The sequence below is a fragment of the Venturia canescens genome, chromosome 1, assembly GCF_019457755.1.
Source record: "Venturia canescens isolate UGA chromosome 1, ASM1945775v1, whole genome shotgun sequence".
Lineage (NCBI taxonomy): Eukaryota > Metazoa > Arthropoda > Insecta > Hymenoptera > Ichneumonidae > Venturia > Venturia canescens.
In genome coordinates, this window is record NC_057421.1 from 38264134 (window position 1) to 38290618 (window position 26485).

Consider the following 26485-nt stretch of genomic DNA (forward strand, 5'->3'; position numbering starts at 1 on the left):
GTAACAATATATATTTGCAAGAACAAAAAATATTTCAATATGTAAAATTGTATCAAAAAGATGTAAATAATATTTGTAGATATCCTTTGCATAAAGATGTGTAAAAAATCATACAATGTTTATAAATATTTTTATATTACTGAAAGTTGTATTTTAACTTTAAAAACTTGTATTAACATTAGAAATATTAAAATATTTAAAGTGAATATATATCTCATGTAAGTCGGTGTAAACGAGTCAATTTTTTGGCAACAAACATACCTCGCGAACCACGAACAACGGTATACTCGATTTTTTAATAGTCTTTGCGGTTAATTTCACCCACAGCTGCGTCAAAATGTGAGCTTTGCTTTTTTCATCTTTATCCAATAACTCAACCCCAAAATATGCAGCCAGTTTTTTCAGCATTTTATCGATTTTTGAAGTGGTTTCTTCTTCGTCAAGTGAAAGGAATGTATGAAATTCAAATATTATCTGGAAAAGTTAAAAATCAGGCATTATACAAGTAAATTATAGACACTGTTACGTCCCGAGAGGGAGATTTAGATGAGATCGTTCAATCCTCGATGTAGAGAACGATGTATCGATTGGTCGATCACCGTTGGTGAGTCTTCTTTGAGGTTTTGGACGGTTCTCGAGAACATACGTTATATTGTAGGTAAACGTGACCTTGAGTTGGAAGTTTCAATATCCGTAGATTGGGGAGAGATCTTCCAACCACGGAGTCGATGTTAAAGGTCGTTGAATAAAACAGCCCTGTCGTCTGCTGGCCCGAGGCTCTCGCCGAGACTATATTATCTCTGAATAAAACGATTCGCGGTGGTGGGGGTAAAATCGACATGTCATTTTCTTGAATTGCGAAGCTCAGGAGTTATGTCGCAATTTGAAAATTGAACTTTCAGCTAATTAAGAAATTCTCTTTCGATTGCGCCCAAAATCAGCATGATCGGTGGCGTAATTGCTGAGAAAAAACTTTGCACGGGCTCAAGATTATGCAAAAAGTACCAACACATTTATGCAGCTGACGTATCCGTATATGGGTTCAGACCGATACATACAAGGGCTTCTTGATGCCCATCATAACCAATCACCGGTGAGAATCTATCCGTCTCGACCAATCGCCGATGAGAAAGTTTCTGATAGTCCTCAATGTTTAGCCGATCAAACGAACTTACCTGTACGTGAAGTTCGATCGTAATTATATGTAGTCTCGTTCGAAGATATTACCATGTAGTTCCCCTCCGGTCCGCTAGATGCCACAACCTTTTAGCGAAACTGAAAAGGTATGGTGGGGGATTACCGGCGTTCGGCTTAGCCCGCCCAACCAACCTCATATCTTTTAGAGATTTGTTTAAATTGTGTTATAGGGATAGGGATGAATGTAATGAGTCTATAGGGTGGGACTGTAATATCTTCGAACGAGACTACATATAATTACGATCGAACTTCACGTACAGGTAAGTTCGTTTGATCGGCTAATTATATTTCGTCTCGTTCTCGATATTACCATGTAGTTATTTAGCGAATAACAATTTACAATATCTAACGACTACTTTCTTTATTAGACCAAACTTCCTTGACACAGCCCCTGAGTAGTCTACTTATTTTCTAAGATGTTTTACATCAAGTATTGATAACGCGAACTTTTGAGATTCTGCCGATAAAATCGGTCTTTTATAAAAGATTGCGAAGGTCTTTGACCCTTCGGACCAGCCCGCAATTCTTCTTATGGTATCTAAATCCATGCCTCGCGACAAGGCCGCCGAAGTGGTCGCGTGTCGTGTAGAGTGTGCTGAGAACACCGACATATCTATGCCACTTCTTTCTAAAATTATCTTTGTCCATCTGCTTATCGTCTGGGCGCTAACGTCCCTATGTGGTTTTCTTAGTGCGATCAACAGATTTTTTGACTCCTTACGCAGTTCCTTCGTGGCCTCGATATATCTTATAACATTAGATGCTACGCAAATATTTGGATTTTGACTATAAAAGGGGATTTCCAACAACGGTTGACAACGACCCGGCGCTGACGTCTTAATGAGATCGGTTATGTGGATTAATAAGCCCTCGGGCGTTATCCTTACATTCTCCAGTCTTATATTAGCAATAGTTTGTGCCCTATGGCCTGTGCTCAATAACAATAACATCACAGTCTTGTACGTTAAGTCTACTAGCGAAATATCCTCCGGTGAGCCTAATTGCTCCAGGTACTTTAGTACAATTGACACATCCCACGTAAATGTATATTTGGGCTTGGGTGGTCGGAGTTTTGCAACTCCTCTCAGGAATCTCCGTACCGTAACATCCTCTCCCACTTTATTCCGCGAAACGAGTGATATTGCCGACCTTGCAGAATTTAACGTACCGTAACTCGCACCCTCTTCGTATTTGGTCGTCAAGTAACCTAATATAGCCGCTCTAGTAGGGTTAAAGCAATCAAACCCCTTGTCTACACAGTATTTGAACCACGGATTCAAGGCGGAGGAATATTGGTCTGCAGTCGCCCGGGATAGTGAAGCTCTCATGATGCTCAGTGCCTCCGCTGGTACTCCTTGCTCTAAAAAGGCTTCCCGGATACCTTGGCCGCGATCAGGCTCAGGCTTCTCGCCCTTGGATGGCTGAGTGATCTACAGGGCGATAGTAACAGATCAGTTCTTGGTTTGAATATCAGTTTCTCCCGAGTTAACGAGACAAAGAGCGGGTACCATGGCTGGCTTGGCCAGTCTGGGACTACAATAATGCCTGACGCTCTCTCCTCTCGTATCTTCGACAATGACTTTAGAATCATTGCAAACGGTGGGAAAGCGTAAAAATAAATTCCTGACCAATTTGACGTAAAGGCGTCTATCGAAAGAGCTTTTGCGTCTGGAAACCGAGAAATATAATTATCGCACTTGGCGTTGTTGTTATTGGCAAAGAGATCAACATCGGGGGAACCAAATTTTTCCTGGATTCGGCCGAAAGCCTTGCTACACAATTCCCATTCCGTGTCGATATTCTTCACGCGGGACAGCGCGTCCGCCTCGACATTGTCCTTCGACGCTTCGAAATTAATTGATTTTATCTGGCCCATTGCTCTACCAATATTTCTCTCCCACCATTCTAAATCAGTCCGTAACCTATCTGGGATGGCTATTCTTGCTGCGTAGTTGAAGTGATTTCTCATTAAACTGACTGTCTTAAAGGATTCACACGCCTTCGTGTATAACCAACCATAATCAACAGCCGGGCAAACACTTATCAATTTCCCTATCAACTGAGATAACTCCAGTATCGTACATGACGACTTCTTCCGGAAAGACCGAACGTGAGCGAACAATTGCTGTCTCTTTTCTTTTGGCAATTCTACTGTGAAGTCTCGAGAGTTGATGTTAAACCCCAGGAATCTGTATATCGTTGAGGGAATTAAGGAATATTTGTTTATGTTCAATTTGAACCCAAGCGATACTAGAAACTCGCAGGAAAGCGATACCTTTTGAGCACATCTGAGTCTGCTCTTATCAATGATAATGAAATCGTCCAGATAAACAACCAAGGATACCCTTTTGGTTCTTAGAACCTTTACTGGGGCCTTGAGAATCTTCGTGAAGATAAACGGGGCTGTACACAAGCCGAAGGGTAGGCATGTAAACTGAAAAATAGACCCTTGAAAGGAGAAACGCAAATATTTCCTGCTGGACTCGTGTACCGAGATCATATAATAGGCGTCTTCCAGGTCGATTGATGCCATGTAACAGTCGGGCGAAATTAGACCTGTAACCGTTCGCAAGTCCTCTAACTTGAAATGTTCTGGCTTAACGAAACAATTTAATTCCTTTAGATTCAAAATAAACCTGTCAGTTCCGTCCTTTTTAGGAACCAAAAAGTATGATGATAGGAACTGATTCTTATCATAATCACAGACTTCAATCGCTCCTTTCCTGAGCAATCTATCTATAGCTAATTGGTAGCGACTCACTTCCCCGATGGGGATACTGGCGGTCGGATGGCCTCTTTCAGAGGGCCTCTCTTGAAATTGAATCTTGTAACCCTTGATTACACTAAGCACGAGCATATTGTTTGTAATCTTTTTCCATTCGGATTCAAACAATCTAAGCCTGTCTGCTATAGTTTCTCTACTTACGCCTATTTCTCTCGGCGTGATGATTCGCTGTTCCTGTGGCTTCGTCTGTTGAAGTGTTGTTGCTTGCTCTTGTAGAACGGGAATGATCTCGATTGTGCCCTGCTTTGGTGGTTGCCCATGGAGGCAGAGAGGGGCTTCCTCTGCGATGGGCCTCTGAATAAAAAAGTCTTCTTTTCCGGGATTGGTGTCGTTTTCTGTTTGATGTCCTGACTCAAACGTGTTAGAACTTTTGACTCCTTGATACGCTTTCCAAGATCATTGCCGTAAAGCGTCTCGTCCATCTCCGCTTTCTTAATAATTCCTGCCACCTGTGGTGCAAGATTTGGGATGAAAATATTTGCCTTCCTGGTCACGGAGATGGAATGATGTACAGCGATATTAATTTTCGCTATGTCGCTGATCTTTTTTACAAGTTCGAGCTTGTCGCATTCCTCCACACGCATTAACAGCGTGAGAACCATGCCAGTTGCCATGAGAGAAGCTCCGGCGAGATTCTGGATCTCAGTTAAATACGAATCTTTCTTTGCAATCTTTGGTGCAAGCGAGGCCAATATCTCCGGGTTCACCTTCTTAGCTTCCAGTGCCGGGATCCTGTAGACAGTCAGTCTCCATTATTTTTTTTTTTTTTGGTACACCAATGTGCCTGCATTATTATGATAATAATAATACAACGAGGAGTAGTTAAAACAAGGTCATGCCTTTTTTTTTTTTATACATGCGTATCTGCATTATTATGATAATAATAACACGATGAAAAACAAGGAGTAGTTAGATTAAGGGTCATTGCCTCTTATAATCCTTCAGCAACTCCTCCTTCTCCTCTTTTGTCAGGCCTTTGTTGATCAGCTTCTGCCACATGTTTACGAGATCCTCATCGATACACGTTGTCTCGCCTTTGTCCTTGTCGACCTCTAACCCGAGAATGTCGAGGATCTCCGGATCGACCGGTGTCTTTCCTGGACTTGACTGACAATTTTCAATATTCTCTGGGACAGAAAAGGTTCAGTGTTTAGCCAAAACGTAAGTTTTCGATAGAAAAATTACTCTTGTTATGATTATAACAAGAGCTTACAAAGTATACATGCACAGATATGTGCACATATACATGGCTCTGTCAACAATGTTGCCCGCGCGTTGTCACGAGTTCTGTAACTAAGAAAAAAACAACAAGACGAAGGGGCGGGGAGAACCAGGGAATTGTCGAGGAACAAGGGGGGTCAGAAGAAAAAAGGTCTCTTGCGAGTCGTCTGAATTCGCAGACTCTGAGTCTCATTTACCTTTATTCCCCTCATCCTTGGTTAGTGCTCGGAAGGCTCACATTGACGAAGACGTCGATTCTCCGGAGTCACTTTCCGACAATTCACTTTCAAGCAACGGTACTATTCCTGCTATATCCTGTTGCACTTTCCGAATTTTCGCACGTAATTCCTCGATGTCAGCCCTTCTTTTCGACATTTTTCCTTAAAGAAAACGCGCACAGTCTCGCCAAAGGTGTTGCTTCTCGCGCACAACGAAGCGATATGAGGTTGGTTGGGCGGGCTAAGCCGAACGCCGGTAGTCCCCCACCATACCTTTCAGTTTCGCTAAAAGGTTGTGGCATCTAGCGGACCGGAGGGGAACTACATGGTAATATCGAGAACGAGACGAAATATAATTTCTTGTATACCGTCTGTTATCGTCTGTTATGTTATTACAAAGTGATTGCGATCGTAGCCCCGTGGATCAACTGTGCAAGATTTGCAAATTTCGTTTAAATAAATAAAACATTATTGGAAATAGCAGTGGATATAATCAATTTTATTTTTTTCATAAAAAAAGTTTCAAGAAGTTTCGAGCCCAATTCACGACAATAATATCTATAATAAATAAAACCTCAAAAGTGGATTAATTGATCTCATACAGTGTACTGAGAGTGAGTAAAATGTTGAGAAGTGAAAACGTGAATAATGTGTGTCTTGAAAATTGAGAATCTCTCGAAACTTGCTTCAAATGAGCAATTCATTACTAAAGGTTATAAAAAAAAACCATTTCAAACGCAATGAATAAAAAAATGAATCTGGGAATCATGGTAATGCGTGAAAAACGTTTGGTTCAAAGGAACAAAACGTGGTCAAATAAATGCAAAAGTGACGAGTACATCGGATGACGAGTGAAAAAAATTCAAAACATAATGGTATGTAAAAAAAATTACGAAACCAACTGTAAATAATTTCAACTAAACAATTAAGAAAAGCTTTCACAAATCATGAAAAAATATTATATTAAAAAAAATACAAATCTGTAATTATATTGTAAAGGAAAAAAAAAATTCAAATAGGACGTGAGAAATTCATTCTTACGGGAAGCACCCGGAACTTGAGAAAGTTCAAGTGAATCAAAAAAGTTACCATCTGAGTTATGTGCAGCACTACAATTTATGGCATCAATCGGAGGATAAGTATTTTATTAGTATATAATACATAATTTTTCACAATATGAAATTGTTCTGAGAAACGTTCAAATCCAAAAAAAAATCGCATCGAAGGTAAAAGTCATTTGTTACTCTATGGTGGCAGAGACTTACTTAGAAGAAAATCGATTCTTCTCAGACTTTCAGGATCCCCTGGTATTCACAATATTCGACGTCGATTTCGTATCGGTACAAATTATGTTTAAATATGTGCTAAAAGTACTTGTCCGGCCCATCACTTTTCATTCAAATTGCTCATTCAAATAAAAATCAGGGCTCTTCTAGATCTGATGGATCACATCTATGCGTACAAAGGGAAACAGAGGGAATTTAAAAAATTACCTCCAAGAGATTTTAACTTAATTGCATTCATTATAAAAAAATGCAAACAAATTTTTCTGTAATATCCAAGAGATATTATTGCGTATTTATGAAAAAGTATCCTTCGCACGATAAGCATTGTCCAGCTTCCAAATTAACTCCCCAGTTTATATTGAAATGACGGCAATTTTTACTACACGTTTTCTTCTTCAAACGAATTTTATTCGTTATAGCAACTAATCTATTCTATTACTGAAGATATTCAGCTGATAATAAATCGCAATTCAATAAATTTTCGAGCAGATTCGTCTGTACAATTTCGTTTTTTTATGGTCACGTACACAATTGCACTTTGTTGAAATCAACATTAAAAAATGAGTGCGACACGGGCATTTCTTGAAATTCGATGAAAAGTGATTCCCTAGTGTATTACTATATACCCTTTCTTAAAAAAAAATTTTCGATATATCGGAATGTAAAGCCCCTATCCGTTGCAATGGTTTTGTTTACTCGATGCCATGAATTGTTGCGAAGAGATAGTTGCCGCCGAGCATATGTGGAATGATGTCCAAATTCAAGTGGGCATGTAGCAGCGTTAATGCTAGTTCCATAAAAATAACGCAGAAATTAACGTCTAGTTTGATTTTTATTTGAATGAAAAGTGATGGGCCGGACAAGTACTTTTAGCACATATTTAAACATAATTTGTACCGATACGAAATCGACGTCGAATATTGTGAATACCAGGGGATCCTGAAAGTCTGAGAAGAATCGATTTTCTTCTAAGTAAGTCTCTGCCACCATAGAGTAACAAATGACTTTTACCTTCGATGCGATTTTTTTTTGGATTTGAACGTTTCTCAGAACAATTTCATATTGTGAAAAATTATGTATTATATACTAATAAAATACTTATCCTCCGATTGATGCCATAAATTGTAGTGCTGCACATAACTCAGATGGTAACTTTTTTGATTCACTTGAACTTTCTCAAGTTCCGGGTGCTTCCCGTAAGAATGAATTTCTCACGTCCTATTTGAATTTTTTTTTTCCTTTACAATATAATTACAGATTTGTATTTTTTTTAATATAATATTTTTTCATGATTTGTGAAAGCTTTTCTTAATTGTTTTGTTGAAATTATTTACAGTTGGTTTCGTAATTTTTTTTACATACCATTATGTTTTGAATTTTTTTCACTCGTCATCCGATGTACTCGTCACTTTTGCATTTATTTGACCACGTTTTGTTCCTTTGAACCAAACGTTTTTCACGCATTACCATGATTCCCAGATTCATTTTTTTATTCATTGCGTTTGAAATGGTTTTTTTTTTATAACCTTTAGTAATGAATTGCTCATTTGAAGCAAGTTTCGAGAGAACAGATCGAACAACTTCTTATAAATCATCGTGCATTCGTGTTTTGAACTACATGAGTGTCACATAGGGTTTCACTGAGACTACTGTCCAGGTGACATCAAACATAAATGTACTTGTCTCCAATTTTTTAACAGCATTCGTGCTGTTACTTATGGTTTGATTTGACTACTTTTTGTGCACTGTGATCTTGAAAAAATTTTACAGGATATTGGAAAATCAAATTCTTCATGTTAGGGCACAATATAGATGACATTCTGTTATTGTTAATTCATTTTTTGTTCGTACCAAGAAATGCACACTACATGTATGAGTAACATATATGTAGGGTTTATTCACTGAGACTACCGTTCAGATGTAATGATCATATTATCACCCATCAGAGTGTACTTGCGAAAAGACATTTATTGAAAAATTTTTTAATTAAAATTATTCCCTGTCTCATTGAAAGAGATATCAAAAAAAAGGAAACAAACATTTTTTAATCAAATTACGGCTAATTTATTTAAAAACTCAAAAAATTAAAACGAATAATAAATTTCAATGTCGTTAAATAACGACAGGATTTCAATGACTAAGGCACTCGAATCTTTTTTCAAGATAACGCGATATTGATCGATTGGAATAATTAAATTCAACATAGGGGGTCACCCCGCATGGCGGCCGAAGTTTGTAGGGTTTTTTCGCAATTTTCTTGCGGCAAAGAAAAAAAACATAGACTTTTGAAATTTAAAGGGTTTATTCAATGGTATTTCAACTCGATGGTAGAATTTTTTAACTCTGATATCTCTGGTAGATTCGGTGTAAAGCTACTCCACAGGAACCTATATGTTTCTTCATAGTCTCCACGATTCCAGGGGATCGGTTTATCTGAAATCAAAAAACCAAGGAGCGTTTGGATTAGTAAAGCAGTGGTTATCACCTGAATTAAAATTATACAGAAATATTAAACATTGAAGGATTTTTCCGTTTAGAAAAACCTTATTTCAATTTTTCAAAATGTTGCATAGCTCAATAATCCTTCAATTTCGATATTTCTGTATGATTTTAGTTCAGGCAATAGCCCATTGCTTTACAAATCAAAACGCTCCTCGGTTTTTTGATCGCAGATAAACGGGACCCCCGGGAATCGTGGACACTATGGAGAAGCATATGGGATCCTGTGGATTAATTTTACACGGAATTAACTCGAGACATCAGAATTAAAAAATTCTATCATAAAGTTGAAATACCAATGAATAAACTCTTTAAATTTTAAGTCTGTGTTTTTTTCTCGTCGCAAAAAATAGAGGAAACCCCAAAAAATGCGGTTGCCATGGGGGGTGACCCCCTCAAGCCGAATCAGTTTTTTTGAAAATAAAAATCGTTTTATTATGCATGCAAGTTGTTTTAGGTATTTTAATACCCACTAGGGTGGTAGTTATTTGGGATCAAATTTATTTTACCCTTTTCGCCCCCTAAATTGGTTCGAAATACTTAAAAAGTAATGCTGTAATTTTGTCAGATTTGTAGAACAATGCTCAACCCTCGACCATGGGGGTTGAAGTTTTCTGTTCATAATACATGGAATTTTTCTGCGTTTGTGGTCACGATTATACTGTGGGCCTCAATACATTTAGAAAATCTTGAAATTTCCATAAATTGTTTTACAAGCATGTTGCTACATGAAAAAAATTTTCAAAACTCCTACCCTTATAATGTTGTATAGCATCATCATACTAACCCATTAATGCGCAAAACGACAATTTTGGACACACAATTTCAAGTACGCAGTTTTAACTAAAGAACAAAATCTGATATAGGGGGTTTTTGAGAGTGGTCTTTCAGAATCTTGCATTTATTTTGTAAAATTAAATCAAAATCTTCATTATTTATTCGTTTTTAATTGAAAAGTCAAGATCTTCTAACATTTTTTTTTTTCAAAGCGATTTCCCTTACTGTTGCTGCTCTCAAATAACCATATTATCGCCAGCAAAGATGTTCTTAAGGTCTGACGAGTCCAGAACACTGCTTATAAACACTTTTTTCTTACTCAGTTTTTGCATAATGGCTGCTTTTGCAAAACAGCATGATGAAAATCTGTATGATTTTTTTTCTCGAAAGTCTTGACATAACAAAGAAATGTTCCAGAACAAAAAGTATTGAGAATCTTCTAAAGAATACGCGTGATTTTTTTCAAAAATTTTCTAGCTATTTTTGTATTTTTCAATTTCGATAAATTTTTAAAATATTTAAAAGCTTTGAAAAGATTCACATTCTTTGGATGATTCTAAACAATTTTTGTTATATAATTTTTTTTTTTAAGTTGAAACTTTTTAAGAAGAAAATTATGAACCTATTTATTATTCGATGGAAAATAATTTTTTTTTCAAAAAGTTTCAACTTTACAAAAAAATTATATAACAAAAATTGTTTAGAATCATCCGAAGAATGCGTGTGAATCTTTTCAGAACTTCAAAAATTTTACAAAATTAATCGAAATTGAAAAATACAAAACTAGCTAGAAAATTTTTGAAAAAAATCAGGCGTATTCTTTAGATGATTCTCAACACTTTTTGTTGTGTTACATTTCTTTGTTAAGTTGAGTCTTTCGAGAAAAAAAATCACGCATGCTGTTTTGCAAAAACCGCCATCTTGGAAAAACTGAATGAGAAAAAAGTATTTATACATACTTTTATAATACTGGTTATAACCAATGTTCCGGAAAGGTCAGACATTGAAAACACTTTTGCTGGCCTTAATATGGTTATTTGAGTGCAGCAACAGTAACGGAAATCGATTTGAGGGAAAAAAACGTTCAAAATTTTTGACTTTCTAATTCAAAACGCAAAAATAATGAAGATTTTGATTTAATTTTAAAAAATAAACGCCAGGTTCTGAAAGAGCACCCTCAAAAACCCCCTATATCAGATTTTGGAGAATTTTTCTTTTGTTTTTCAGTCAAAACTGCGTACTTGAAATTGTGTGTCCAAAAATATCGTTTTGCGCATTAATGGGTTAGTATATGATGATGCTATATAACATTTTAAGGATAGGAGCTTTGAAAATTTTTTCCGTGTAGCAACATGCTTGTAAAATAATTTCTGAAAATTTCAAGATTTTCCAAACGTATTGAGGCCCACAGTAAAATCGTGACCACAGACGCAGAAAAATTCCATGTATTTTAAACGGAAAACTTCAACCCGCATGGTCGAGGGTTAAGCATTGTTTTAAAAGACCCCAAATAACGACCACCCTAATACACACATATACACACACGCGAACATATTTTATTTTGAACTTAAATTTTACTTTGTTGGAATTGAAGTGAAAACTCTCCGTGATTATCAATTTAGTCTTTTTGATGAAAAAATTTCCACCAATGCAAAATGAAAAAAATACTGATTGCCTCAGTTTCGATTTGCCAATAGAAATTTTGTAATCAAGCACTTTCGAATAATCTGTTATGCGTTTACAGACAATGCGATTATACTGCCTTTCTATATTTTTGTAGTCCCTGGCTCTTTTTCGTCATTCATGTTTTGGGTTATTTTATTACAAGACGATGCCGCGTCTTTAGATATTCTGCAATAACAAACATCGACAAGTCTGATGATACAATCAGAGAGAGAGCTGATGAGAAAGAGCGGAGGCATGGATTTTTATTTCTAATGTTTCAGAATCCGGACTACATCTCAAGATATATATAGAAAAAATCTCTAACCTTTCTAAATATTTTTACCATCAATCCGAACGTTGTTGACAATTTTCGGTTTTTTTTCCGTTACACAACACTCTTGGATTCCTCGGTCTTTATCTCTTTCTTCTTCACTTTTTTCTCTCCACTTTCACTAAAACATTGTACTGCTTTTATTTATTTATTTTCTACAGAACCGGAAAAAATTGGAACAGTTTCGGTGAATTGTAACATTCGCGATCTTTATAACCTCATTTAGTTAGCATTGAAATAACACACCATACGTCATATCATAACGGAAATATATAGGTATATACTTGTACTACCGACCGGGATATCGGTGAACTGTCAAATTCGCGATCTTTATAACCTCATCATCTATCAGCATAAACAACACACCATACGTCATACGACACGAAAATATATAGGTATATATTGGTATTATGGCACCAGGAAAAAAATATATCGGTATATAAAATGTATTATGGCACCAGATTTGTCACTAGATATAAAACAAATAAACATCAAAAATGTGTGCGAAAATCCGACCCATTTTTTGATGCAATTAAAAAATAAATAATTAATATCTCTTCAACGCGTCAAGCTACAGAGTTCGATGAGGTCCCAATCGAAAGAAAAAAAATAATAAAAAATATGTCAACGTATAATATTCTCCGAAATGATATAGTTAATTAATTATTGAAGAAACAAATTTTGAAAATTTTCGAAAACAATTGGAAACGCTATGTTATATGGAAGTGCTTGATTACAAAATTTCTATTGGCAAATCGAAACTGAGGCAATCAGTATTTTTTTCATTTTGCATTGGTGGAAATTTTTTCATCAAAAAGACTAAATTGATAATCACGGAGAGTTTTCACTTCAATTCCAACAAAGTAAAATAGGGAAAAAAAAGGTTGGGACAAGTACATTGATGGTCCCTCGTTTGCTGATAATTCCACCCATAAAAAAAACTTTAAACAAAATTTTTTTTTAATTGTAAAAAAAAATTATTTCATAAAAAAAAATACAGAACAATTCGAAAAAAATTTTACAAATCTTGAAAAAACGTTATGTTAAAAAAAAACTAATCTGCATCTATTTTTTAAAGTGTCAAAAGAATCAAATAACAAGTAAAAAATAATAAACCGAAAAATCGCGCGTGAAATCATTTTGGAAAGCGATGCCTCATTCTTCTTATGAGATTCGAACAGCTAAATCAACTGAAAAAAATTCCATCTAATTTACGTGCGGCATTAAAATTTATTATATTAATTCGAGGCCAAGTATTTTCTAATGAATTGAAAAAAGTTACCATTTGAATTACGTGCAGCACTAAAATTTATGATATCAATCGGTGGACAAGTATTTTATTAGTAACTCCAAATTTTGACATTATTGAATTGTTCTGAGAAGCTTTCAAATCCAAAAGAATCACATGCAAGCTAGTCATTTCTTACTCTATGGTGGCAGAGACTTATAAGAAAATCGATTCTTCTCAGACTTTCAGGATCCTCTGGTATTATTCACAAAATTCGACGTCGATTGGATCGATACAAATTATGTTTAAATATGTGTTAAAAGTACTTGTCCGGCCCATCACTTTCCGTTTAAATTGTTTATCCAAAGAAAAGTCAGAGCTTGTCTAGAACTGATGGATCACAAGCATTCATGCAGAGGGAATTGAGAGAATTATCTTCAAGTAATTTTTACTTAATTGCACTAATTTAATAAAAAACGGAAACAAATTATTCCGCAATATAGAAGGGATATTATTGTGCATCGATAAATGAAAAAAATTGTACATAATGTATATGTTCAAGCTTCCAAAATAACTCTGCAGTTTACATTCGATGCGGGCAATTTTTACTTCCCACTTATTCTTCCAGCGAACGAGTTCCATTCGGAATAAGAACTAACCTATACTATTATTAAAAACATAAAATTAATAATGAATCGCATTTCAACAAACTTTTAACGAGATTCTGCCGTGCCATTTCGTTTTTTTATGATTGATTCTTTATTGAATGAATAGTGATGGGCCGGACAAGTACTTTTAACACATATTTAAACATAATTTGTTTCGATCCAATCGACGTCGAATTTTGTGAATAATACCAGAGGATCCTGAAAGTCTGAGAAGAATCGATTTTCTTATAAGTCTCTGCCACCATAGAGTAAGAAATGACTAGCTTGCATGTGATTCTTTTGGATTTGAAAGCTTCTTAGAACAATTCAATAATGTCAAAATTTGGAGTTACTAATAAAATACTTGTCCACCGATTGATATCATAAATTTTAGTGCTGCACGTAATTCAAATGGTAACTTTTTTCAATTCATTAGAAAATACTTGGCCTCGAATTAATATAATAAATTTTAATGCCGCACGTAAATTAGATGGAATTTTTTTCAGTTGATTTAGCTGTTCGAATCTCATAAGAAGAATGAGGCATCGCTTTCCAAAATGATTTCACGCGCGATTTTTCGGTTTATTATTTTTTACTTGTTATTTGATTCTTTTGACACTTTAAAAAATAGATGCAGATTAGTTTTTTTTTAACATAACGTTTTTTCAAGATTTGTAAAATTTTTTTCGAATTGTTCTGTATTTTTTTTTATGAAATAATTTTTTTTTACAATTAAAAAAAAATTTTGTTTAAAGTTTTTTTTATGGGTGGAATTATCAGCAAACGAGGGACCATCAATGTACTTGTCCCAACCTTTTTTTTCCCTAGGGGAAGTTTATGGTTTGATATCACGTCTTTTTTCTCAAAAGATCCTTATTTATGTTCAGATTACTATAAGATTTTAGTTTAAATATCTATGAATTGTTTATAATTTTCGGCGTATAACGTTGGTTTTCACGAAAAAAGACCTATTTTTCGTCGACATTATACTGAAAATATTTCGATAGAGGTTTATTCTTGGACTTTGGTGATTTTTCTCTTTGTCTTCTAATATGTTTCGTCCATTGGGAACTCAAGAGCATGGAGCAATGCGTGTTGCGGGCCGAGATATGATTTTCGGCTGATAACGTTAGGAAAAATAAAGGAAAAGAGGAAAGATAGATCAAATTCAAGACACAACAAATCCAACGGAATTGGCCCTTTTTAAATGTTGCTTTTGCATTCTGAATCTAGACATTTTCGTGTCATTCAAAACGTGTCCCCGATGAAATATATTTCCAAAGTTTGCAAGTGACCGCTGAGATCCAATTATCTACAGTTTGATAGTTGCTGAAAAAAGGCACCCGGAAACATTTCTTATGTCAGAACTCAAAGAAGCAAAAAAAACTGAGCGTACTTAATTCAACAGGAGCAACGGAATTCAAAGACGTTTAAAGTATCTGCATTGGTTTTGGAGAAAAACAATTTCAGGAGAATTCAGGAATGAATTTAAAAGTTTAAAAACTCAGAATAAAATAGAAAACGGAAAATTTAGGAATTTAGAAAAGCTGAAGACGTTTGTGATGAATTTTTGAGATTACATGTTACGGTTGGAGTAAAAAATTTAAATGATTGGCACACATGCTGCGACACAAAAATATGAAAGTTTGGAGGTATTCGCTTCATACCGCAGTAATACAAACTTCAGTAGTATTTAAAAAGAAATACTTTAAAACTTGCTAAACCAAGTTCTATTACTCATTCTCATAATCAAAGATAGGGGGTGATACTTAACACACATATTTATGCACAGAAATTTCAGAGTTCGCAGGTTCCGCTGCGATTCAATGTATCTGCGCAATAAATTTTGAAGACAGCAATTTAAAATCTATCGATAAATGAGCTACTAAAGACTTCTGTGATGAGTTTTTTACTTCATATATATGTTACAGTTAGTTTTAAAAAGTAAAATGAGTGGCACAGTATATCAATTTTATAATTCGCAGATTTTTGCTGTATTTCAATAATCCAAATCTATAGTATTATAGAGAAAAGTTGGCAAAAGTCATGATGTTACGTTGAAATGACATAGCGAACATTGTATTCAGAAATTCTGTATGTTCCCATGGATGTTAGCAGGCATTATATTTGATCGCATCCAAAACGGAGCAACTGTAGACTTAGTGTAATGAATCTTTTCACTAATAATTCCACATTTGTAGTTTGCAAAGTGGGAATACTCAACATACATGTCATTTCATAAGTATTGTTGTCAAAATTTGTGTTTGCCTACTGCATTCCAAAGATTCGACTTTTCATATGATCAGCAAACAAAGCATCCAAAGACTTTTTGGAATAAGTTTCAAAATTTGTTACTCGACAGACCAGGTGGAAAAAGAATAACTACACTTATATCAAGACCAGAAACTGTTTTGAGAATCTGATGTACAAAATGTGAGATTGATGATCATAGCTGGAAACCTCTTGAATCACGTTACTACAATCAGCATGAAGAAATAGTAGAAAATCATAGGACACATATTAAGCAATTAATTAACGCTGTGGCTATTCGCACCCTTTTTTCGTACGTTTAAGCGTGCGTCGTGCGTTTAAGACTGTGTCAGTGTCGTACGTTAAGAGTGTATCGTACGTTTAAGCGTGCGTCGTAGGTTTAAGAGTGTGTCGTACGTTTAAGAGTGCGTCGTACGTTTAAGAGTGTGTCGTGCGTATATAATAACCATAAAGGCTTAGAGACACGCTGCACGCCTTTTTAGAGAGATGTCTGCATTATCGATCAACAGCAAACGACCAACTGCTAATTCTCCGAGACATCTCCCTCCCTCTTAGAGATAAATATTTTCTTTTCTTGAAACAATGGTGTATAACTATTGTTTGTCTATATTGCCCCATCCACGCCTTCATGAATGTGTATAGTTTACGCACGCACACACATGAAAGTATTATGTCTCTATTGAATAATGGAAAAGGTATATACTTACATACGCACGCACATAAGAAATTCCACAATAAATTTTGTGATCATGGATAAGATAATAAGTTAATATTTCTTTATTGCCTTTTTTTTTATTCAATATATATATGCTACTTATGTCTTCAAATTATTTAAAGAAAAAAACTGGACGAAAATTACGAAAAAAAAACCGATTTTAGTTTCATTTAGTCTTTGCACTGAAGGCAAAACCACGAGCTCGCTCTCGGTGCTCGTTTTAAACCCGCGCATTCAAAATGATGCCAAAGTAAGCATTGGTCGCACAGCACACACTTGTCCGTTGCGCTCTCCTTACAGATGCCACAAGTGAATACACCGCTATTCTTCTTCTCTTCAATCGCTTTCGTTAGCGAAATAAATGTTTTTCCTTCAAAATATGGCTCGACCAATCTTATGTCAACCGATTTATCGACGAGGGAGTCCGGCAAATGAATAAGGTCGATATCCTTCTCTACGATAGAATATTCACCTTCTCGTGCGGCTTCTATTTTGTGCTCGTCGACACATAAAAACTTAAGAAGATTGAGCGTTTGTTCGTACTTGTCTTTATTTCGGAATCCGGCTGTATTTGTTTTCTTGTTCACTGCCCCCTTTTTACTCGCACTCGTTGCTAAGTGCCCCGATGGTCGACCAATCAGTTTTATATATATATATAGCCTTTATTTTCCCTTACGGGTTACAGCTTGACTCCCACTTCCATTACAAAATCTCACATTTCCTTATTCTACTTAATCTACTTATTCTACTCGGTCTTACTTTAATCGCACGCACGCTTCGCACCGTTCCTTGAGAAAGAGAGAGAGACACACCACATACACTCCCTTACACATTCCTCCAACCTCTTGCACTTCTCCCGCCTCTCCCGACCTCCGTTTCCGCTGCACCTTTCTACTCCCTCCCTTTTACCCCCTCCACTCCTCAATCTTTTTCATCCACTCTTCCCCTTGCCCATCCCCTCCCAACACCTCCCCCCTCATACTCTGCCATCCCTCTTCCGCCCCCCATCCCGTACATTCCTCCATCACATGCTCCCAAGTTTCTCTCCTACTCGCACATACCCTGCAATTTCTCCTATCACTTTCCTCCCAGTACTTCCCCCCTCTCATCTCGTCCCCTAGCCTGAACCTTGCTACCCTCCCCCATCTCCCCTCGCTCCATCCCTTTCTTAAGTACCCCGGCACCCCTCTTTCCTTAACAAATTTGTAATCCCTGTTGCTTCTTGACTTTATTATTTCCTCCCATCTCCCCACTTCCTGCCTTTCTCTCTCTGCCCTCACTATATCCTCCCCCCTCATCTCACCCCACCTCCATCTTCTCTCCACCTCCTCCTCATTCCATCCCATCCTTAAGTAAAACTCCCCCCTTTCCTTTTCCCACCCTCCTACTTCCCTCCTACTACCTACCCTTCCCTTCATTTCCTCTCTACATCTTCTCGCTAATTCCCCCCCCTTCCCCGTCTCCAACCTCCTCTCGTATCCCCAGGCTCTCATCCCTGCTCTTAACTACAGCTTATCTCTTTGTAATTCCTCCCTTACCATATACCCCGCCACCTTTCTCGACACCCCCAGCACCCATCTTAAAAATCTTTCCTGCAGCCTCTCCACTATCTCCCTACCCTTCCACCCCCATATCTCTACTCCATAACAAACTACCGACCACACTAATTTGTCAAACAGCCAAATTCTCCTTCCCCAATCGTCACCAAACCTTCTTTTCCCTATCCCCCAAACCTTCCCCATTATCTTCGCCGCCTTCATCACCCTCTCCTCTACGTGCTCCTCCTGACTTCCATTCGCCCTCACCACGTAACCCAGGTACGTGTACCTACTTACCTCTTCAATCCTTTCTCCCCCCCATTGCCACACCACCTTCCTTTTTCTTCCCCCTCCTACTCTGCACCTCATCACCTTCGTTTTTCCCGTGTTCACCTCCAGCCCTTTCTCTTCTATATATCTCTCCAGCGTCCTCATCATCCCCTTCATTTCATCTTCGTCCTTCGCCAACAATACCACGTCATCCGCATACGCCAGAGAGTACACTTTCCCCCCACCCCTTAGCTTCACCCCTCCCCACCTCCCTTTCTCTAGCTCCTCGTCCAAATCTGCCATCAGCAGAGTGAACAGCTGTGGACTCAGAGGACACCCCTGCCTCACCCCTTTCTCCGTCCAAAACTTTTCCCCTTTCTCCTCTCCCACCTTCACCCTCGCATACGTCTCCTTCATCACCTCCTCACACCTCTCCGTTAGCCCCTCCCTCACCCCTCTCTTCCTCATACTCTCCACCAGCTTCGTCCTATCTACCGAGTCGAAAGCCGCCTTCAAATCCACAAACAACAACACCAACTTCCCCCTCCTTCCCGTTATTTCCCTATTTATCATATAATTCAGCACGTACACGTTGTCCATCGTTCCCATACCTTCCCTGAAACCTGCCTGACTGCTTGGCATCATACCTTTCTCCTCCACCTCCTTCCTCAATCTTTCTGCCAGCACCCCTACGTATACCTTGTACGCCGTCTGCGTTAACGTTACCCCCCTGTATTCCTCCACCCTCTTCCCATCCCCCTTCTTTACCACTGGCACCACTATCCCTTCCTTCCAACCTTCTGGCCACCCCTCCCCTTTCCACACCTTTTCACACATCCTCTTCAGACTATTCACCACCCTCTCCCCCCCGTACTTCCACACCTCGTTCGGGATCCCATCCTCCCCCACCGCCTTTTTGTCCTTCAACTTCCTTATTGCCTTCTTCACCTCTTCCGTTGTTATCTCCCCTTCCTCTCCTTCCCTTCTTCTTTCCCCACGTCTCACTATTCTTTCTGTTACCCCTCCCAGCCCTTCTCTGAAGTATCTATCCCATTCCTCCCTCCTTATCCTTTTATTCACCCCCTTTCTCTTCTTCCTTCCCCTATTTACCACCTCCCATACCTGACCTTCCGTCCTTATCCCTTCTATCTCTCTTTCCCATCTTTCCCTCTCCTTCTTTTTCTTTTCTTCGCACATTCTCCTGAACTTCCTCTTCTCTTGTCTGTACCTTTCCTCTTCCCTGCCCTCCCTCTTCCACCTCTCTAATTCCCTCCTCACCTCCTCCTTCACCCTTCTGCATTCGTCATCCCACCAACCCCCCCTCCTCTCCTCTACTCTCTCTTCCTCTGACTTCCTCATCGCTCTCTTTATTCTCTCCCTCATTTCCTCCCATCCCTCTTCCACGCTCTCCGTCTCCCACTCCCACCTCCCAAACTCCTCTTGAAACTTTTCCACTCCCCTCTCCGTCCACACTCCTCTCCCCTCCTTCCTCTTCCCCTCCTTTTTCCTTCCCCCGCCTTTGCTCCCCTCCCTCCCCTTCAGCCATACTACGACCGGCATGTGGTCCGAGTCCACCCTGCTCACCACCTCCATTCTCTTAACTCTTTCCCATACTTCCTCCCCCACTATCACGTAATCAATCACCGACTTACCCCTTCCCCCCACAAACGTCCACTCACCCTCCCTATCGCCCTCCACACTTCCATTCACTATCCTCCATCCTCTCTCCTTCACAAACTTACACCATTCTTTCCCTTCCTTCGTCTCTATCTCATCTTTTGACCTCCTCACCGTTTCCCTCTCCCCTACTTCCCATCTTTCCCCCCCTCCGCCTCCTTTGCCGATTCTCACATTCATATCACCCCCTATCACCACCCTCTCCCCCCCAGCTCTTTCCATCCACTGGCCCATCCTCTCCTTTTTCCTCTCCAAGTCCCCGTTTACATATACCCCCACTATCACCCACCACTCCACCCCCAACTTCACCCTTCTCTCCAACCACCCTTCCTCCCCCACCTCTAACTCCCCCTCTTCGTCTTCTAACTCCTCCTTCACACCCAGCGCCATCCCTCCTTGCGCTCTGCCCCTTCGCCCCCCTCTTTTCGCTCCCTGTATCACCCACCTAAAGCCCCTTTTCCACCTCTCCCTTATCGCACCCCACCCCTCCTCCGTTACCCAAGTTTCCGTCATAACTATCACATCCCATTGTTTTATACCCTCCCAAAACTCCTCATCCTTATTCATTACTCCTGCTACATTCCAAAACCCCACTTTATAAACCGCTTCTGTTTTTCCTTTGCGCTCTGCATTCCCCCTTCCTCTCATTTCTTCTCTTCCCTCCTCTCCGCCCCTTCCCCTTGCCCGTTTCCCGCCCTGTCCGTGCATCTCCCCTCCTCCTCGTTCCACACCAATTCCTTTCCCTCCACCCACATCCTCATATATCCTACCCTTACCCTTTTTCCCTTTCTCCTCTCCTCGTTCGCCTGCCCTTCCACCAGCCATTTTATTCTCCTCTCCTCTTTCGTCAAATCATCCTCTATCCTTTCTCTATTCCCTTTCAACTTCACCTTTGCCCTCATTATTTCTATCTTCTTCTCCCTTCCCTCCAATCTGACTAGCACCATTCCCCTCCCTCCCTCGTCCACCCTCCCTATTCTTCTCATCTCTTTCCTGCCTCCTTCCACCCCTAAATTCTCCCATATCTTCTCAATTTCTCTCTCCCACTCTTCCCCTTCCGCCATCTTCACCCCCCTAATCACTATGTTGTTTCTCCTTTCCTCCCTCTCCCTCCTCTCCAACTCTCTTTCTACCTCCCTCACTCTCCTTCCAATCCCCTCCCCTCCCTCTCCCCCCGTTCCTCTTTCCTTCTCCAACTCCACCACTCTACGCTCCAACTTCTCAATTTTCATTTTAAACATCTCCCTCTCTTCTCCCCACTGCCTTCTCATCTCGTCGTGTTCCTTTCTCACTTCATCCGCCCACCTGTCGACCTTGCTCTCTATCCTCCCGCACTCCTCCCTCAGCTCCTGCTTTAACAACTCCTTCATCATTTCCCCCACCCTTCTTACTATCTCGTCCGCTTCCCCTCCCTCTTTCCTCGGCGATCTGACCACTTTTCTACTTCTTTTGAACACTTCCTCCTCTCCTCCGTCTTCCCTTCTCGCCGTACCCTCCTCCCTTTCCCTCTTCTTCCTGTCCCCTGCCAGAATCGCCTCCATAATATTCCCTACACTGCCAGATCTAGCTCTCCCCTCCAGGCTCCTTACCCTTCCCACCCCTTCCCCCACTCCTTTCTTCCCCTGCTCACTTATCTCCCTGTACTCCATTATTGTTCCCCTTTACTCTCTCGCCCTCACTTTCTCTTACTTCTCACTTTCCTATCTTTCCTATCCCGCTCCTCTATCGCCACTTTCCTTCTTTCGCACGCTCCTACCTTATCTTCCTTACCTCACTCTTTCCCTTGTCTTCCTACCTTACCTACCTGTTCCTCTCACCTACTTCCACCGTTCGCCGCTTGTCACTGTCTTACCTTTCCTCGTATTCTTTCTCCTACCTGCACTCTTCACTCTCTACCTAATTCACTCCTTAGCACTCTAACCTCTAACTTTCCACGTCCCCTTTTTATCCCTGTTTTTTTTACTTCTCCCCAACTTACCCCCGTCCCCCCTTTGCCGTCACTTCTCTCGCCTCGGCTCTTACCCCCCTTTCCACTCACACCTTTTTTCCCGCACAGCCTCTTTTTGCGCCCTTTCCCTTTAATTCCCGCACCTTACTATTCCCCACTGTTTCCCACTGTCACCGGAAACGGCCAATCAGTTTTATAGGAGTGGGCATTTTTATTTGCGATAAGCGACATTCGATGTCTGCTTCGTGAACTAGGGCTGTTGAAGAACATTCAGTTTGACCAACATTTACTTCTTCGTTTGGTTCGAATTCCGTAAGGTCATTTAGCTTTAGGATTTTTACTTCATGCCCTTCGCTCCAAGATTGGCAAATGGTCTTCAAAATGTCCATCCTGTTGTCAAACCGAGGACCACATGCATTGCTCGCCAAATCGATTAATTGTTTTGCGAACGGAGTTATTTTTCTTCTCTTATCTTGAACGGAAACGGGCTTTTTCGATATTACAGTGTGTACCGACGGTACCGGGGAGTCTACAGTTTTTTGAATTTGTGATCCCGACTGGTTAAAAGATCGATGATTTTCCATTACGTATTGTCTCGTCCATCGTTGATTGCACAATTCTTCAGCGAATAGCGGCATACCAAAGTGTTTGCGAACAGCGAAGATATGACGACACGGTAGAAGAGAAGATGTCCAGACTTCGCAATGACATACCCGATCGCTCGCTTCAAGATTCGCTCGATTTGATTTTATGATGCATTTTTTTTTTCTGTTTCATCAATACATTCGTTTATTTGAATATATTTTACTTTTTCCAATTCACCGAGAACGGTAGGAAAAACAAATGGCATCAAATATCTTTTAAATTTGTATTCATCGGTCTCCGCGCTATAGGGTTCAACCGGAACTTTCAAAAAAGCTTTTGCCAATTTTGCATTTGCCTCGAAATTATGCGAGCGGAGCCAGCCGAAAAACTTGTTAATAAATTCCACCAATGAACTATTTTTTTGGACAACTTGTTTGATTTTTCCGTTCATGGACTCCAATCGGTTGTTGGTCATGTTTTTTAAATTTCCGTCGGTCATGCTATAAGCTGTCCAATCCTCCCGGATCTCGTGCCAGTTTTTTACAAAATAATTCAAAACTTGGTCTGGAGCTATTTCGCGAAACTGGGTGTACAGTTTATCATATTCGTCTTCTGATGAACTATACACCATTCGCTCCAGCAGTTTTAGACACTCGACTTTTTTAGTTCCAGCGATTTCGGTCGAGATAGCTCTTTTAAATGTTCTTAACGTGTGGAACCGACAAATGTAGACTGGAACACCCGAAAAAACTTCTTTCAATACATCGCGCTCCAGAAGATCTTTGTCTCCCATTATGCTCCAGATTCTGGAGCAAGCTTCGGTATTGGCATCCTTAAATGTTCGTAGAAACCACTCGAACGTTGGGCGATCTTCGTTGGCAAGCAATCCAACTCCAACGACTTCGGTGAGACCATTACCATCTTCTACTACGAGAAGCATCACCGTGAGACGTGTTTTGAGGAGCATATATGTGCCGTCGATAAATACTATGTCGGGCCACGCCGACATAGAATTTTTCATATCTTCGGTAATGAAAAACAAGCCCTTGAAATTCCTCTCTTCTTCCAACACTTTAACCGTTGCACCTGCCAAAAATTACAACTCGATAATAAGCTGTTCAGAATACATGAAGAAGGTTTTATCGCTATAATTATAATAGTATACAAAGTGATGGCAAAATTATCAGATAGAAATTTTAATTTGAACTTACCATAGTCTTTTTCTAACAGCGTGACAGCTTTCGAAAGATTTTCGTCGTCCAAGCACTTAAGTTTTGCTCGTATGTTCGAAAAATCTTTCAGAGTTACATGTTTTTTTTTTTCATCGATGACTTTGTTCTGCAACAATTTAAGATTACAGCCCATTTTTATAAATTTTTCAACCTCGGTGCGACTCCCTGGTGATAATCTTCGGTTTTCCGGAAGAGTATCGAAGAAGACCTATAGAAATATTAAATAAAATTACAAATTGTTTTTTTTCGAAAGAATACTGAAAACATCATGCTTGATTTTTTTTCTGATAACGCAATGAGTGTAAATGGTTTTTGGAGAGTTATAAATATGCAATTTTCATTGAAAAAATTCAAAATATTTTGTTCATAAATAAATCCATTATTCAATAAAAAACAGAGCTCAAATATTTTTTCATGTGGCCGTGAAATCTCAAAAAGTATTTCGTCGATCAGCTTTAGATTTTTCAGGCTCATGTCTCACGAAGGATTTTTTGCGATTTTCACGTTTAATGAGGAGACGGTGGTTTTACAGAGAAATAAATTTATTTGTCCTTTAAAAACCTCATTTTTCTTCATGAAAAAGCTTTCGTTCCTGTTTTTATCTTCATATGCCAAATGAGCCTACACAATTTAAGCCAGTCGTCAGTAAAAATATTTTTTGTGATTTCATAGTAATAAAAAAAACTAGCGGTTACGAATAATTGGCATTAGTCAACTTCAATCATTTTTTTCATATTTACCATTTATTGTTCAATTGAAAATAAAATATTATTTAAACTATAAGAATTCAACTCGATTTATCATTTCTTCCGGCATGACTTTAAAAAATAACAATGCTTTGAACTATTTTTTTTCTCCGACCTTGAGATCTTAAAAATTATTTTACCGAATCGCTCTTAATTGTTTAGACTCATGCTACTACTCAGAAACTAACGAAAGAATTAAACATTTTTTGTAATTTCCATGTTTACCGAGATGACAGTGGTATCACAGAAAAATCAATGTATTTGTCCTTCAAGAACTAGATCTCAGTTAATAATCTATGAATTACAGTATCTATCAATTTAATAATTCGGTCATGAACGTTTTATATCTATACCTTTGATGTTGGGTGATTTGAATGGTTGCAATTAATTGTTTTGATCTCCAACCATTGACGATCCTTTGTAGCCCGTACTGTCATTGAAAAAGGACATCCTTGTTTGTAGGTACTATATGGAAAAAAATGTTCATAAGTACAAACCACTTGTCAGAGATCAGTATGAGAGATTCTTTTACATTTCTTCTGTATGTTGAATATCTGCAAATCAGTTTTGTCGCAAATTTTTTATTTAAATTTTGGCGAGAATATTTAACCATAATTCGCACTACAATTTATATGCATAGTTATATTTAAATGATTAATTAAAAAAATGCAATTTAAATAATTTATTAGGGTACATGTTTTCACATGTATAGTTTAAACAATGTTTACCATTCAAAAATAATGCAGAAATCTTCGTGAGTCGTGATAGAAAAATACTGTAAGAGAAAGTCTCATGGAGAGGGGCTGACGAGTTAATATATTCGTTTATGTTAAACAATTTCTTCCCTATACTACAATTCCTTGATATATTTACCTGCTTTGCCGATAACCCTTCGCATCTGTTCGGCAATTACCACCAAACTTGCAGCCATAGCTGATTTTTTTATACCTGATTAATTCTTGATTTTTTTCGTCAGGTTTAAGACGTTCGCTATTTCTCGTTGTTATTACCTGTCTCTGATCGTGTTCGTATTGTTGCAAGTATTTTTTTAATTCTTCAAAGCTTTCGAATTTCTTGCCCACGCTTTTCTCAGACAAATCCATTATTCAAGTGCACTACGAAAATAATATAATAAAAAATGTCGTACCAACAAACATGGACATATTTTTTACCAACATATATTAAAACGAATATATTTTAATATTGTACAAGTTATTTTAGAAAAATCGATTACAACTGTCTCAACTTTACATTTTGTCTCAATGTTGCATACGATATCAAGACTGGATTCACTAATCACGTAACATAATTATTGGCAAAAAATATGTTTTTAATGATAAATATTGCACAGAAAATTGTATTTTAAAAAGGGGTTACCATAGAAAAATGCAAATATAATATCTTACCTTTATGACACGAACTGATGAGAAAACATTTCAATTAATTGAAACAAAAATCAATAATAATTATCAAATTGCTGGCACTAAATCAATATCGTATATGATGTTCGAAGACAATCCGAAATGTATAGCGACTGACTGACCATCCACCGAAACAACGAAACTAACCGTAGCGCATGGAGTGTTTTGTGTTGAGCGATACGCGCGAAGGAAAGAGACAGTTATATGTTTGTTTTGATTGCTGGTTCA

The 26485-nt window shown here is 38.4% G+C and overlaps 1 protein-coding gene across 1 annotated transcript; it reads right to left on the minus strand.

Moving 5' to 3' along the window:
* Positions 1 to 1543: 1543 nt before the first annotated feature.
* LOC122411953 (uncharacterized) lies at positions 1544 to 25472 on the minus strand. Its single transcript, XM_043421131.1, has 7 exons — positions 25190 to 25472; positions 24070 to 24298; positions 23600 to 23944; positions 4911 to 5109; positions 4563 to 4714; positions 4124 to 4368; positions 1544 to 2627 (listed from the first exon to the last, which is right to left on the minus strand). Exons 1-7 carry the CDS (start codon positions 25271 to 25273, stop codon positions 1602 to 1604), a joined length of 2280 nt encoding a protein of 759 aa, XP_043277066.1. The 5' UTR covers positions 25274 to 25472; the 3' UTR covers positions 1544 to 1601.
* Between the last annotated feature and the right edge of the window lie 1013 nt (positions 25473 to 26485).

Bases quoted from the DNA above. Each gene is read 5' to 3' on its own strand.
- LOC122411953 (XM_043421131.1), bottom strand. From the start codon at position 25,273: ATGACAGTACGGGCTACAAAGGATCGTCAATGGTTGGAGATCAAAACA. The intron at 24,299-25,189 runs GTATAGATATAA...ATATTTCTATAG, and splicing joins CAAATCACCCAACATCAAAG to GTCTTCTTCGATACTCTTCC. The intron at 4,715-4,910 runs GCAATGACCCTT...GACTGTCTACAG, and splicing joins TTGCTGAAGGATTATAAGAG to GATCCCGGCACTGGAAGCTA.